The 15,751-nt window shown below is 35.6% G+C and overlaps 1 protein-coding gene and 1 long non-coding RNA gene across 6 annotated transcripts; one reads left to right on the forward strand and one right to left on the reverse strand.

The window, feature by feature from the left end:
- Positions 1-747: 747 nt before the first annotated feature.
- LOC141610792 (uncharacterized) lies at positions 748-3,632 on the forward strand. The gene is made up of 3 exons (XM_074429052.1): positions 748-1,042; positions 1,735-2,104; positions 3,135-3,632. Exons 1-3 carry the CDS (start codon positions 850-852, stop codon positions 3,466-3,468), a joined length of 897 nt encoding a protein of 298 aa, XP_074285153.1. The 5' UTR covers positions 748-849; the 3' UTR covers positions 3,469-3,632.
- LOC141610793 (uncharacterized) lies at positions 3,507-8,322 on the reverse strand. Of its 5 annotated transcripts, none has more exons than XR_012528407.1 (6): positions 8,185-8,322; positions 6,448-6,527; positions 5,682-5,718; positions 5,249-5,340; positions 4,848-5,169; positions 3,507-4,116 (listed from the first exon to the last, which is right to left on the reverse strand). It is a non-coding gene; the product is annotated as an uncharacterized LOC141610793 (long non-coding RNA). The 5 variants fall into 5 exon arrangements; XR_012528408.1 differs by having other exon boundaries at positions 4,848-4,938; positions 5,126-5,169; positions 5,682-6,527; XR_012528406.1 differs by having other exon boundaries at positions 4,848-4,938; positions 5,060-5,169; positions 5,682-6,527.
- Between the last annotated feature and the right edge of the window lie 7,429 nt (positions 8,323-15,751).

The raw sequence follows: 15,751 nt of genomic DNA on the forward strand, positions 1-15,751 counted from the left end.
GAAGATCTATTGATTAAAATAAACGACCTATACTAAGTGGCGAATCGTAAAAAATGCATTTGCTGGGGCTCGAACTCAAGCAGCCTCAAAGGTGGGTGACTATTTTTACCACTAAACCACTGAAGTTAATTGAAATATATATATGCACACAATTATACATATGTATATTGTATCCATTAAACTCTCTCGTAGTACAATAGTTTACATCTTAACACTACTATTGTACAGTACTACATATTAGTAAATGAACATTATTTACTTAATTACTAGTGAAGCAAGAGGGTCTTATGTATAAATCCTTAAAAAAACTACACAATAACTACTACAGGAAACACGTTAGTTACCGTCAGGGTCGGTAAATTACCGACTGAATACCCCTTCTTAGTCGGTAAACAAGCTATTTCAGTCGGTTAATTAAGAAATTATGAGCTACTCCGTATATATCAACCATTGAGACTTCATTATGCTTAAACGATGGTTAGCGACTCAACAAAAGTTAAATCATCGTACATAATCCTACTTTACTCGAATCTAAACAAAACCGAATGATAGAATGATTTAAAACTCACATAAAAACCAAGACAAGCAACACCTTGGCATAAAAAGAAACAATACTAATTTCTTACAAAAAGGAGCAAACATATACATTTAATTAGACAAATGTAAATGCAACCAACCTACAACACATCAACTACTTTTCTACCTGCATGTATTTATTTCCTTTAGCAAACACAGCTGTATTATTACAAACCCTAGCTCTTTAAAAATCCTCTCAAAATCCTCATTTTATTCACTCACATTTTCCACAAAAACCTTAGTATTTTATCTCAAAAAAAAAAGAGAGAAAAAATGGGAAAAAGTAGAGAAATTTTTGCTAAAAATAATGCTATTTTATGGGTATTTTTGGTTATGTTATCAAATAATTTGCTAATTCTTCCTGTTTTATCAGCTACTAATACTATTATTGATAATAATAATTATGGAAATGAAAAGAACTACTACTCTTCTCCTGCTGACCCACATGTTACAACTCCTTCTTCAGGTGTGTTTCCTTAATCATCTCTTATGAGTTTTTTTAGTTCGGATAATGATAGGGCGTCATCATTATGTAATAAGACGGTAGTAGTAAGAGTCGATATCACCTGGGGGGTCTAGCTCATTTTGTGTTTATTTCTTAAGATGTTATGTTGCTTTAATTTCTAGATTAGTCATTAGTGCTTGTTTTCTTGTTTTCTTGTTTATTGTACATGACTAAAATGTCTTAATATGTCTTAATTATTGATTCTTTTAATACAACAATATTTTATAAAGTATAACATAAATTGCATGGTTTTTTCACTTATATCATGAATGAAAGATCTTACTCCCTCCGACTCAACAGAAAGTTTACCCTTTTATTTACAAGGAGTATTTTAATCAAATATAAACAATCAACAATCAGTTGAGTCAGATGAAGTATTACATTAAAACTCCTCAAAAATGATGTTTTTTTAAATACTTTCCCTTAACTTGTATTTTATTTTTTTTGGTCACATGCACTAGAAATAAAGAATAATTCAATATTGTTAATTGTATTTAATAAAAGTGATAATAAAATTATAATAATATTAGTAAATACTAAATGTTCCATGCATTATATATGCATATATACATGCATATTTAATTAGCTTAAATACTTAAGAAATAAAACATGCTTTTAATTATATTAACAATTTAAATGATTTTATATTGTAGGGTCTCACCACCATGGGTCCCACCACAAACCACCCAGCAAAGGCGGAAGCGGTGGCTACTACCCAAGCCCTACACCAACCCCTCCAAGTGGTGGTGGAGGAGGAACTTACAACCCTCCTTTAGTACCATCTCCTCCTATTGGTGGTGGTAGCGGTGGTGGTTGTTCATGCCCTACACCAACAACACCGTCATTACCACCACCAACTGGCGGCGGTGGCGGAAGCTATTATCCTCCAACAACCCCGGTGTCTCCAAGTACACCTTTGGTGCCTTCTCCTCCTTTCATTACTCCTATTGTTCCTACACCTCCTACTTTCCCTATTTCTCCTCCTACTCCTTTTGATCCTAACACCCCTCCTTTCCCATGCACGTAAGTCTTTTTTTACTACACCCTTTCTTTTTATATTTACTTTTTTATTGTATTCTGAACGTAATTTTCATCATGAGTCATCCGTAAAATAATCTATGTTGGTTAACTCAAGGTTACAAATTTACAAATTGCACAAATTTGATGTCCTTCATGAAGTTATATATGTTCATGTTTATTTATGTTCGATATTCAGTAATTATTGTGTAAGACCGTTATACAGATAATAACAACCCTTTTGTATGTTACATACCTAATTTATTTTGATAGTATAATATGTAATTTTAATAATCAATTAAAAGACTCTCTTACATGGTGAGACGATCTTATTCTTATTCGACCATGAAGTTGACAAGTAAGCATTTGATCTTGAAAATAGTAAAAAATTTGACCACTAGTAAATGACAAGTGGTTGACTATATTATTTTGACTCCTATACTTTCTTTAGATTATTTATTGCTAAGTTTAAAGTTGTGTCATTTTATTTGAATAAATATTACTCCGTATTAAATGTGTAGTAATGTTGTGTTACCAACCTTGTTTGTCATTTGTCAAGTGTAATTAATTTTACGTACAAAATTGATGAGCAACAGTCAATAATGTAATTAATGTGTCATACAAATATAAATGGATCGTCCATTTGTATTTAATGTGTATTAATGTTGTGTTACCAACCTTCTTCATTTTACGTACAAAATTAAGGAAAATGTAATAATCAAAAGTAAATAATGTAAAGTGCTTTACTTGATTGAAAGAGTTTACAAGCTATGTTATTCCAACTCTTCTGATTTTGCCACGTGTCCGTATCCGACATTCGGCATGTGGACCAGGTTATAACACTTCAACACCTTATTTTAAGCCAAAATATACTTATCTAAATAAAAAATTTTTAAAAAAAGTCGTGTTTTTGGCTTACAATGAAGTACCCGAATCCTATATCACCAGTCCATATTCGAGTGTCTAAGTGTCAAAAACACGTACACGAGTCCCAATAACTAATTTTTTTCGCATGTGTTGTCGTTGTTATGTGCAGTTACTGGGGAAGCCACCCGGCGTTGATATTCGGAGCACTAGGATGGTGGGCAACATTAGGAGGAATAATGGGAGTAGCAACATTACCAGGACTAGGAACAAGTAGCACCAGTCTGCAACAAGTCTTAAACAATCCTCGAAACGACGGGTATGGATCACTTTACAGAGAAGGAGCTGCATCTTACCTTAACTCCATGGCTACCAAGAACTTCTACTTCACTACTCCACAAGTTAAGGATGGGTTCCTTTCTTCGCTTAACTCGGAAAAAGCCGCTGCTCGTCAAGCTAGGCTTTTCAAGCTTGCTAATGAAGGCAAACTCAAGAAGTTTGTTTAATATAATCCTTGATTATTATTATTATTCCATAGTAGATGAGTTTGATGCATGAATGTGTTTAATTGCTTTTTTAGTTGAAATTTTTATGTGGTGTGGAATTGTGGAATTTTAAGAGACTTGTTATTTGTTAGAGACCTATATTATGAGTGATTTATGTTGTTTAATTTATCAGTTCTTCTCTAATGCTGACCAAAAATTCTTGTTTAAGACGGAGGTATATGTTTTTTAGTTAAAACGGGTCAAATATTGAATCTCGACAGATCGAGGATTACTAAATGGGATTGTACTTGACCTGTTTTAATTATAAAACACATATCTCAGTCTTAAGGGAGACTAACGAATGTCGATAGACCGAGGATTTAATAGTATGATGGTGCAACAAGATTATAAGAAAATTATTAGGATTTTCTTGAAATTCAGACTGATTTTTCTTCATTGTATGCCCTTAGAATGCATGATTTTTCTAAGAAATGCTCATAATAAGTAGATAAAGACATTTTTATTTGACATGTAAGCGGAATTTGAAAACGTTTATATTTGTCGAACACAAATACCTTCTCGAGAAAGCGAGCGATGTCTTTTGCCAGTTGAGCCAGGTGCACGAATTGTTTAGTTCAGTTTGGTTCAGTTCATTCCTTCTCGAGTATCCTACAACAATTCAGAAGATAACATTACGTCAAACATATGTTGGTAGTAGTATCACGTCAATATTCGTATAAGTCGTAGACTCGTAACAACAATCCACATAATGGGACCGTCTCACAGTAGTGAAAAATGTGTGTTAAGTCTCAATAATGAGATAAGACCATGCCTCTTCATGACTGAATAAATGACATTTATTTAGTTATTTTGAATCCTGAGCATGTACCACCAACTTCCCACTATACTTATTGCAGTCTGCAGTCTGCAGTGAATGTGTAATGCTTCAGAAAAATTAAATGAGGGAGGATGACTACAGCCTGTGTTCAAGGGAACTGTAGAGTGTAGACTTCACCATGCATTGACACATGCAACTACAATGGCCAAATAGGGTATTCGGGTCGGTTAGATCGGCTTGGATTAGTTCAAGAATGTAATGCATTCGAGTCGGGTCAGATCAGAGTGGCCTATTTCAAGTTTGGTCTATATTTGGTCATTTACATTCAACTGTAACCTTATTTCAATCATGTGCAAAGTAAATGTCCACTGCATTTTATGCATAAAGCATCCAATGACAATTAAAATGAACTTCCAACCAGAACCGTCTAATAGCATGTTCAAAAGGTTCTCCAGGGCCCAAAACCGATCACTTGTTTTAGTTTGCTAGCCAAATGCTAGGTTTGAGTATTATTTGGTACAAAAACGAAGTTTTCCTATTATATGGGACCTCAAAACCGGACCTTGAATTGTTTTTGAGCATATCTTCAGAATAATTCCATGATGAAAAGCCATCTATTTGACATCTTCTACTTTTAATTTGAGTGACAGTTCCTGGACAGGTTAAAGAGATATTATTAAGATAAGTCGATAAGCAGGACTGCAGGAATGAGATCACGAACATATGTCAATGACTCAATCAGAGCTAACAAGACCCATATCCAAACAGACTGACCCGTTTGCCAATTAAATCAGTAGCGTTTTGATTCCAAACTCGACCATGCTATAGATTGAGACATACCGAATGTTCTTCAAGATACGATCTAAGATTCATGCTGAAAATGCCTGCAGGCCAATAAGAAACAACATCATGATTTCATAATGGCATTATGAATACAGGATTACAGTATAAACTGAGAGTAACCTGCAACCAGAGCTCCGATTGCTAGATTGCTACACAGAATCTGCCAACCTGAAGAAGCAACCTCCACTTTGCTTACTTCAAGTCTCCGAGAACTGGCACAAATTTACACAACAGCACAGTTAGCAGATGCCCATTACCGAGAGCCAGAGGCCCTTGTGGACACACAAGATTTTGTTTTTGGGGCCGTGTTGAAGATTATACGTAATTCTATAAAATTATGGAAAAATTATTCCTTCCCCCTTAAAACAAAAAAAATTGATACTCAAAATTCAGTATTATTAGAACAGTATCCTAATAAGCTTCTAAAAAAGGTCAACAAAAATAATCCTCCTCAAAAATGAACTCCACTATATACATCCGACTGAAAGCAAAATCCGTATCATATGCAGTCGTAATCACAAGTCATTCATCTGTAAAAATTACATCGACTTACATGTAATACATAAACTGCTATCCTCAAAAGAGTTAACCTGTAAAGAACAAAAACTCGAGAATAACCAGTGTTGAAGAATGATCTACAAGCTACCTGCAGATGCATTAGCACTAACTATTGTGTCGAGATATTACAGTGAAACTTAATAATCATATTCTCTCTAATAAGCCGTCTGGATGTAATGTGCCAGTGGAGGATCTATTATGTGTAGCAAGTAGCAACGAAAGGTACTCTACTTGTATAATTAGTTGATCCGACTATTCGTTGCTACTTGCTACACAAAATACCCAAAAAAGGATCAGTTAGGGGGGAGTGACACCTAATTTACAGGAAAGGCAACACAGCACGACGTCACACATGGAAATGCTCATTAATTCTTCTGCAAATTTCGTAAAATGAACATTGTGTAAAGGAAATTTTGCAAAAAGGATACCCAGAAAAGGATCAGTTATGGAATTTTAATGAGAACTTTGTTTCAGGAGCACTAATTAAGGACTCGTTCTTTGCAAAAACAAACTAAATATCAAACATAAACGCAAAAAATGTGTTGCTACACACACTAGAGTACAAATTGCACATACAGGGGTCTTATAGACTTTGAGAGACTCTCATCTCAAGCTTTAGTTAATCAATACTCAACAGCATTCTTTCAGTTCAACAGATGTTACACATAAATACAGTATTCTTCAAGGCCCTAAGCTAACTAAATGTCAGGTGTTCTTAAGAAGACAATATTGGACGTCAGCGTCTCAGATGAAGAAAATACCTAGTGAGCTGGAAGAAGTTATCTAAAAGATCTTCCGTACCTCTGATATTGACATCGTCCTCGAAGGCATCTGATGGCAACTGAACAAATTAATGTGATCGATTTGAGGGCATCGCGTTCTAAAACTAGATTTAAGGAAGGACTTAGAGAAAGGGAAGTAAAGCATACTAAATCAATTTTAGTCATACTGTCATACATCTGTGTAAGCTTTATCATCCCAATATCAAAATGGCACACAGATGAACATTAACAGGAAAAACTCTGATTATGCATGAACACAACATATACCATAGAAAAATACTTTTGTTAAGTAATTTTTTATTTAAACCATAACTATCATGATGCATGTACTACTTGATAAACTAACAGCTTGTTTAGTGCCCGCATCCTTTATCACCAAATTTTTTCGTAAAACCTCTCTGCCATTGAAAGGTGGTCTAGAAGAGTAGAAGGTTTTTCATTCAAAATTTTGTCATAGAAGGACCAATATCATGACACAATATCACCTTCGAATCACCAAATATATTTTCAACCCTATAGTGACCTTTAATTAACAGTTGCAACAATGATACCACTTATGATAACTCGTTTTAACCTTCGACTTAATACCTATTCCATCAATGCAGATATTCAAGGAAACTGTCCAACAGATTGAACTCAAAAAACTTGATTGTTTTGCTTATAATCCCAAATTAAAGATGAAAATTGATCTGATCCAATAGAGATACTACTAGAGGCAAAATGTCTTTAACAGTCTTCAACATCAGAATTGAAGCAAACAGATGCCTTTATGCTGCCAATAAGAACACTATCTTAGATTTTGATGCTGACGGGTTTTGCTGACAACAATTTGCTGCAATAGATGAGGTGAAGTCACTCAATAGACGGACTTTAGAACATCCTTCTGTCAGGAAACCATCTCAACCAAAAGCTTAAAAAAGCTTAAGCTGATGGTTGGAATCCCAACATTGGTTCTCTGATACCATGTCACGAAACCATCTCAACCAAAAGCTTAAGCTGATGATTGGAGTCCCAAGATCGGTTTTATACTCTTAACACCTTCAACCAATGAATTGACCGCATCCCTTCTCACTCAGTCACACTCTATTGAAGAGTATCCCTAACACACATACCCGCCTTACGCCTTACCCTAGAACTGCCCTTCCTAGTTCAATTTCAATCCAGCTAAAACACTTCTACAAGGCTACACCTTATCAAAAAATATCAATCACAAATTACCATCCAATCCTCAATTCTTAATCACTCATAAACCAACATTTCCAACATCCCACAAATATACTATCAGTCATTCATTCATTCATTTCTCCTACTTGGACCCTCCCCTCAACAAAACTATTGCTTGCAATATTGCATGCCTCTCCAAACACATTAATCCCCTTTAAAATCACCACAAATTATAAAATAAGACGGTCTTACATGTGAGACGGTCTATTTCTATTTAAAAAAAAAATCATTTATTGTAAATAAATGAGCTGTCTATTTATACAATAAGACCGTCTCATCAAAGTATAAAACCGTCTCACGCAATAATCACTGTAAAATCACAAGTTCACAACACATAAACATAAGTAATGGAAAAGGGCACAACATGGTATCATGGTGATCATAAAGTTTGAAACTTTAAGCAAAACAATGGCAATTGAATTGAAAATGTAGAGATAATATGAGATTAATTAAATTCTAAACTCGAGAGGACAAGTGCTGAAGTGCAGATACCTTCTTAATCAAAGGGCGTATGTTTGATGTCCAAGAATCAATCCATGATGGCAGTCGAGCGTATTGTTGATTTCGCAGTAACGGCTCACCTGTAATTTGTATTGGACTTTCGAGCCCAAATCGACTCGACCTAATTTTAATCGGGTTTGGGAATATAACCCCAAGTAAAATGACTACGAGTAATCCAACCTGCTAAACCTCGTCGACATTTTACTAATTATCGTTGATACGGAGTATTTTTTAATGACTTTCCTAATCTACCCCTCACTCTAAACCTTCCATATTTTAACATCTTTTTTTCAAGTACGACATTTCCGTCATCACCGCTTCAATTCCGCCACCAAATTCAAGGAATCGACGACAAGTAATCTAAACTAGTTTAATTTTTTAAAAATTTGTAATTAGTTAATAGTTTTAGGTGGTTTAGAATAGAATCGTTATTGTTAGAACGGATTAGTGATTATCGATTACCGCGCCAAAAATTAATCTAAGTCGGAAAATGAAAAAAAAAATTCCGGACGAAAAACATTTTCGTCCAGACGTAGGTTCACACGAAAAAAAAATTTCGTCCTGACGGAAAATATTTTCGTCCGGAATTTTTTTTTTTTTTTATATATTTTTAAAACCGTTACTACCTTGATCGTTGTTACCGTATGTTTAAAACCGTTTTAATCGAAAATTTCGTAAATTAAATTACGCTTTTTTCCCGAAAAACTTTTTTTTGTTTTAAAAAGATTAGAGAGAGAGACAAGGGGAAGTTAATGGGGGGCAAAATTGAAAAGATATACTCGTATTAATTGTCGACGATAATTAGTAAAAGTGTCGAAGATATTTAATACGACTGGTAATAATAATTAGAAAAGGACTACATTTTTTTGACCCAACTAAAATAGATGACATATTTTTAAAACATAAAATATTTTGGGTGCTGACGACTTATATTTAAATACACAAAATCTCATTGAAGACGGGCACTATCCGTCATAAGCTGAAGACGGATAGTGCCCCTCTTACAAGATGCAAGTGGCAATATGCATGAGTGCTCCATTTTCCCTCCCACTTGCCAACCCACTTGCTTTATTGTGAGAGGTCTTCAGCTTGTGACGGATATTGTCCGTCACAAGCAAGACGCTTTGATTTAAATAATTCACATTGATGACTCGATAATAATTGGCCGACCCTAACCTACGTTGGTCGTTGGGAGTGGGGCTTTGTTGTTGTTCTTGTTCTGTTCTTGTGTACACTGACCTGATAATAGTAATTCTGTGTAATTTTGGTCACACAAGCGGCTATAAATACAATAAATGGTGAACTTATAAATTTAGACCTACACCTAATTCAAGACCGGTTAACGGGTCGCTCGGGTCGGGTACGGGTCGGGTCAGTTTGGGTCGGGTCATTTCGGGTCTGCCACATATTTCGGGTCGGGTCATTTTCGGGTTTCGGGTCAATTTCGGGTGGCCTGTTGTCGGGTCATTTCGGGTCGGGTTATTTTCGGGTATAGGTCATTTTGGGTCGGGTTGCTTTTGAGTTAATGGCTAAGCACTTAAGTTAATACTATTTTGATTAAGAAATACTATTTTGCAAATTTAACTATTTATTAGGGATTATTGTAACCAATAAAACTTTATTTTGATATATATATAGTATTAATATGAGTTAGTACTAGTCGTTTCGGGTCATTTTGGGTCACTTAAAGTCATTTGGGATCAGGTTAGTTATGAGTCGGGTCTTTTCGGATTGGGTCACCTCGGGTAGGGTCAACATTGGGTCAGACAATGTTCGGGTCGGGTCTGGGTTGGGTCGGGTCAATTCGAATTTCGGGTCATATTCGGGTCAAGCAAGTTCGGGTCATTTTCGGGTCTCGGGTCAGCCTTTTCGGGTCGGGTCATTCGGGTTTGACCCATTTTGCCAGGTCTACTTATAATTGGATTAAAATATATTACAATCCATCTAAGTAAAAACTAAATTGCAACCTTGAATACTTGCACTTATGTACTTCTCATATGACTTCATTATTAGGTTAATTAAGCTAGAAATTTTGATGAATCTATGCTACATATTATTTTATATGAGTAGATTTATGTGTCAAAATAGATGAGCTTGCTCGTTTTAAGTTATCTGGATTATTGGTTTTTGAATGTTTTTTTTTTTTTTTAGACAAACGTGTACTATCTTATATAAACTTAGTAAAAAGAAATTACATAGTATCCGATTACCATACAAACAGAGGGGAATTAGATACCCCTAAACTACTAGAAATGGAAAAAGCCGGGCTAAAACTAGAAGCAGAACTATTTTGAAATGAAAGACGACATTTCTTAAAAGGTGGATGATAATAGTCCGCGAACTGGAGCAAGTCAATCTCCTTTCTTTTACAACTTTTAATAGCAATGATCTTTTCTTTTTCTGTGTACCTGCAAAAAAAAAGGTAAATTGTCAACAAAACCTAATGATCTCTTCCTCGAAGTCGGACCAGACTTCACCCTTGGAGTTCTCTCCATCTTGCGACAACACTTTCTGCTCAAGGAAATCTTCTTGACTGCAACAAATTGAAACTGAAACATGGACAATTTACTATCCAGAGATGAATCACACGAAAGTCGTTTCTTCTTGGCAACATGCGAAACAGCATCCTCATGACCCAACTGATAACTCTCAGGCCCCAAATGCAAATGTGAATGCTGATGGCGCACTTCATGTAAAGGATATTGAATAGGAACTGCTGCTTCCCTTGAAATTGTTTCATGGGGTGTTCCCGTCGAGATAGAATTTGTAGAAATGAGGGGACGAACCCTCAGGGATGCCAAAGATCTTGGATGGAAAAAAAGGATATCCTTCCCGCGTAACAAATTATCATAATCTTGCGACGACAAACGCAATTTATTTGTAGGATGATTTTTGTTAGAGAAGGAATAATTTGTAGGTCCTGAGGTAAAAGTATTGGAGGGAATACCATCATCCTTAGCTGGCAAAGCGGGATAAGCCTCATTAAGGTTTTCTGAGTCTGAGTCTGGAATAATGTCAGAAGCAGTACCCGTAAACAGGGAACCAGACACATTAGCAATGTCGGAATCACTAATAAAAGCAGAAGTAGATGTAACTTCATTGTGAGAAGGAGAAACATGGTCTGCAGAACTAAATGTAACATCAGAGAGAGGAGGAGAAACATGTGTAACCAAAGGAGCTGTACTACAAGACGCTTCATTTAAACCAACATGGGTCGCTAACTTATCAACCACTTCATTAGCAAGCAAAGGTTTCTTACCTTTCTTGTCTGAGGCCAAAGGATTAAAGGGGTAAGCGACCCTTTTACCATTAACATTTAAAATTAAAATGTCAACGACGGAATGGAGTTCCCGGTTAACATCTTTGTTAAGCGGGTCAACTTTCAAAGCATGTTCAAAGTCGTCAAGAGACTTATTGAGAAGATTCAGGTGCTTAAAAGCAAGGCCCCTACGATAAAGGGCCTTAACATTGCTTGGATCAAAAGATAAGACGAACGTACAGTAACAGCAAACCCGATTATACTGGGAAAGTTTCAACTCACAACCCGCTAAATTAAGGACAAGAGAGAGGCAGAGGGAAGTGGCTACGGGCTGGTCATGTACGGGTGGAAGGCCTAAGAAACACACGAGTTTAAGGGCTTGAGTATAGTGACGAGCAGCCAAAACAAAATTACCTTCCCTGAAAAGGGAGTTTCCCCTATCTTTCACCAAGTGGACATTGGAGATGGATGGTACCCCCAATTCCAAAACCAACTTAGCAAGGTCATCATCATCAACACCATTATCACCCACAACCACCAAATCACAAAGATTAAGAAGAAGAAATTGATATTCCATTTAAGAAATCAACGAATAAAGCCTGGATATAACAACGGTCAACAACTATTCTTCTCGATCGAGTCGTCACAGTATAGACAGCAAAAATTAACCAGGAGAAGCCCGACAAAACGCACAACCAAAGAGGAAAAACCGAGGAAAAAGTAGAAACAAGCAGACGATAGAACTAAGATCAAAGCAGAAAAAATAAAGAGAAAACCTGATAGATAAAACAAATAAGGGAAGTTTTAACAACGATCGGAGATCAGGCCCGGACGGTCGCCTCTCCGGCGAAGCGAACAAAACAGATGAGCCTTCTTCTACGTTTATGAATTAGGATTAAGGATAACAGCTGAAGGGGAGGATTATCTCTCAGTTGATGAAACGGTGAGGCGGTTTTTGAATGTTATGTTACTCTAAACTTTAGTCGGGTTAGTTGGATGCCTTCAATCAAGTCATCAGCATCCTCTCTATTTCTTATCCATTTTCTCTAATAGATTTATATAATCCTCGGTGTACTATTTTACCCCTATTTCATCCTTCATCGCTTGGATCAAGTCAAGATCCTCTCCATTTAGACCATCCCCAAGCAGAAGGTCGAGTTAATCGGGACACCAATATTTTTCCTCTTAATCACACCTTAATTATCTTGAGCCACTTTCACTCTCCCAAGCAGAAGGTCACGATGACCTAAGTCAGCAACCCAATCATTTTCCACTTTCCAGCCAATAAGAGAGTGTCACCTACTAGGTCACCATACTCAACCAAAGATCACCTTCCCTTTGTTTTGACGGTATTGTCTTTTTTTTTTTTTGTTTCCAGCTAATGGGAGAGTGCCACCTACCAGGTCACCAACAAGATCACCAACTCAACTAAAGGTCACCAATTGACCCTGAATACTTCAAGGTCACCAAAATCTTTCCCTTAATCCTAATTTAAGGTGTCATTAAGGTGATCCAACAAGGTCGCAACCCAGTCGGTGACTTTAATTGGGGATGGTGTTAAAGATCATCGGGTTTACATAGATTTTTGACAATTTAATGTGTACACAAATATGAAATGACGCAAGAGATTTCATAAGTAGAAGAAGAGGGCAGAGAAAAAAGGGCTACAAAAAGCAAAGCAACAAGGGACAATCCTTGACAAAATAAGTTTGCCTTTAACAATCATATGTCAATATCAAAGTTACATACCATAACATATACCTTGGAAAACCAATATGCAAACCAACCTTTACTTTTGTTCGTTATTACTCACTCTATATATTTCGTCGGTCCACATGAAAATACATTGCCCTCATATATAGCAGACTTCAGAATGTTATGTCCAACACGTACGTTAACATTTTCTTGAGCTACGTATCATTTTTTGTTCAACAATTTAATATAAGAATATAAGATGTTACGTTATTTATAAATTGGATATTCAATAACAATCGAATGCGATACTTTATACTCCGTATCTTATTCTAATACAGATTACTTCGTAGTACTTTGTGTATATATATACGTGTGCGTTATATTCTTTGTATTTAGTACATACGGAGTATTTATTAAATATTCGTATAATTTAGAATACAGCATCATAAAACAAAACAAAAAAATAATACTATAAATAATTTATATTAAAATAACAGTTCAAAAAATAAGTGAGAAAGTGGTACTGTTTTGGTTCACCATGCTCTATAGGGTCTTTTTATTTATTTATTTTATTCCTGACTTTGCGAATATGATAAATTCAAGTTGCGAAAGGTTTTTTTGAACGTGCTCGATAATATGATTTTGATTTTACCTTTATGATGACTTTCAATACTCAATTAGGGCACATATTATTATAATTAGAATCATAAATTCATAACTCATTACTTATCCATCAAAGTCATATATAGTAATAGTACGTTTGATATAGACGTAGGCAATTTTAATAAATGTCTGCATGTATGGTACTACTCATATAAATATACTACTCGTACGTACCTCAGAGGCTCAGATAGTGACCCATTTTACCTTTGCTCTTCTCATATTTCATATGGCTTCTCATAGTAATAATGCAAGTATGTGACAGTCCATAATATCTTATGTACTTCGTGATTTGTTCACATCAATCAAAATTCTAGTAAAATGATCAAATTCTAAGCCAATTAATAACATCAATAAGTAAAAAACTTATTGATATGCATTAGTTACCTTGTTTTTATAAATTAAATCATAATAATTTCACAAATCAAACACGACATTATTACATAAAATTTTATACATATTTGAAGAAATTAACAATAAAGTTTAAAATTTAAATTTATCTAATCAACAACTTGCGTCGAGTATTACGTACCATATAAATGAAATGAAACTAATAAATAATCTACCTTGAAAAAGCATCTACATACAAAATTTAAAATTCCACTAACATTTATTAATTAATATTAATAATATCAAAATAATAAGACAGCTTACTCGTTTAAAAGACCAAACTATTTTAATCTGTCTTACATAAAGTTTATATTATATTAATGTAATATACTTATTACTCGTATATTTTATTGAATAATTAACCCGATAAATCCACATTTATCCTTAGCTTACCAAAAGTGCGCCAATGCAATGGGGTTGATTGAATCAAACGAAGGGAGTATATTTTACACGAATGTAATACTGGTGTTGAATTTTGTACTATCGAGTGACGACCCAAATTACTATTTATTATTTAATTTTCTTTTAATAACATTTTTAACAATTGTAGTGAAAAAAAAAAAAAGAACGAAAATTACGTCATTGTCCCAAATGCAATATATAAGGCGATTGACAAAAGTCCAATTCCCCATAGCACAAAAAAAAATCCCGTGTATATTTGTGATACGTTAACATCAATCAACATTGTATTAAAGTCATTAAATTCTAAACCAACGTAACAACATCACTTACTACAAAACGTAACATTTGTACCATCGCTCTCACATTATACAAAATTCACGTGACCTAATATTCTTCTAAACCTAGTAATACACGTACAACTACAAATAATAATGATGCATTAATCACGAGTACCATGCAAACTAAAATTACATGTACCGAGTTTTGATAACACCTTTTACATACCTATTTGCCTAGAATTGTCATTATTATTAGCGTCATGCAAACTAAACTATACAGTATTGAGTCTTGATAACACCCTTTACATACCTTTTTGTGTAGGGTATATCACTAGTCTGTTTGTGATATATAGGGCGGTACCGAGACTAATTTTCCATACAAAAACTGGTAATAAAAGTTGTTGGAATAATCCATGCAACCGAGTCTTGATAACATCGTTTACATACCTTTAATATAGGGTTCATCCATCATCTTAATGAGTTCTATATATTATATGTGAAAGAGTGGTATCGAGACTAATTTTTCCTTACAGAAACTGTAAGAGTGGTCATCAGTGCGGGTCAGCCGGGTCAGGGGCGGGGCGGGCTTGGCTTGGGAGGCCCGGAACCGGCCCGAGATTGAGGGCGAGTCGAGACGGGTTGAGGCGGGTCGGGACAGACCGGTTCAAAGGCGATCTGTGAGGTGGGTTTATGGCGGGTTTTAGGGCGGGCCTGGTGCGGGTCCGGGTTGGGACGGGTAAGGCTTGCCTTTGGGGGACCCGGAACCGGCCTGGATATAGAGCAGGTCGGGCCGGGTCCATGCACGAGTTAAGCGGGTCGGGTCCGGGTTAGCAAGGCCGACCCACACTAATGACCAGCCCTAAGATAATAAATT

This window comes from Silene latifolia, chromosome 11 (genome assembly GCF_048544455.1).
Source record: "Silene latifolia isolate original U9 population chromosome 11, ASM4854445v1, whole genome shotgun sequence".
Taxonomy (NCBI): domain Eukaryota; kingdom Viridiplantae; phylum Streptophyta; class Magnoliopsida; order Caryophyllales; family Caryophyllaceae; genus Silene; species Silene latifolia.

What these genes read in the sequence shown, in the direction of transcription:
- LOC141610792 (XM_074429052.1), top strand. Translation starts at nt 850, where the DNA reads ATGGGAAAAAGTAGAGAAATTTTTGCTAAAAATAATGCTATTTTATGG. An exon ending in TGTTACAACTCCTTCTTCAG is followed by an intron (nt 1,043 to 1,734) that starts GTGTGTTTCCTT and finishes TTTATATTGTAG; the next exon opens with GGTCTCACCACCATGGGTCC. An exon ending in ACCCCTCCTTTCCCATGCAC is followed by an intron (nt 2,105 to 3,134) that starts GTAAGTCTTTTT and finishes TGTTATGTGCAG; the next exon opens with TTACTGGGGAAGCCACCCGG.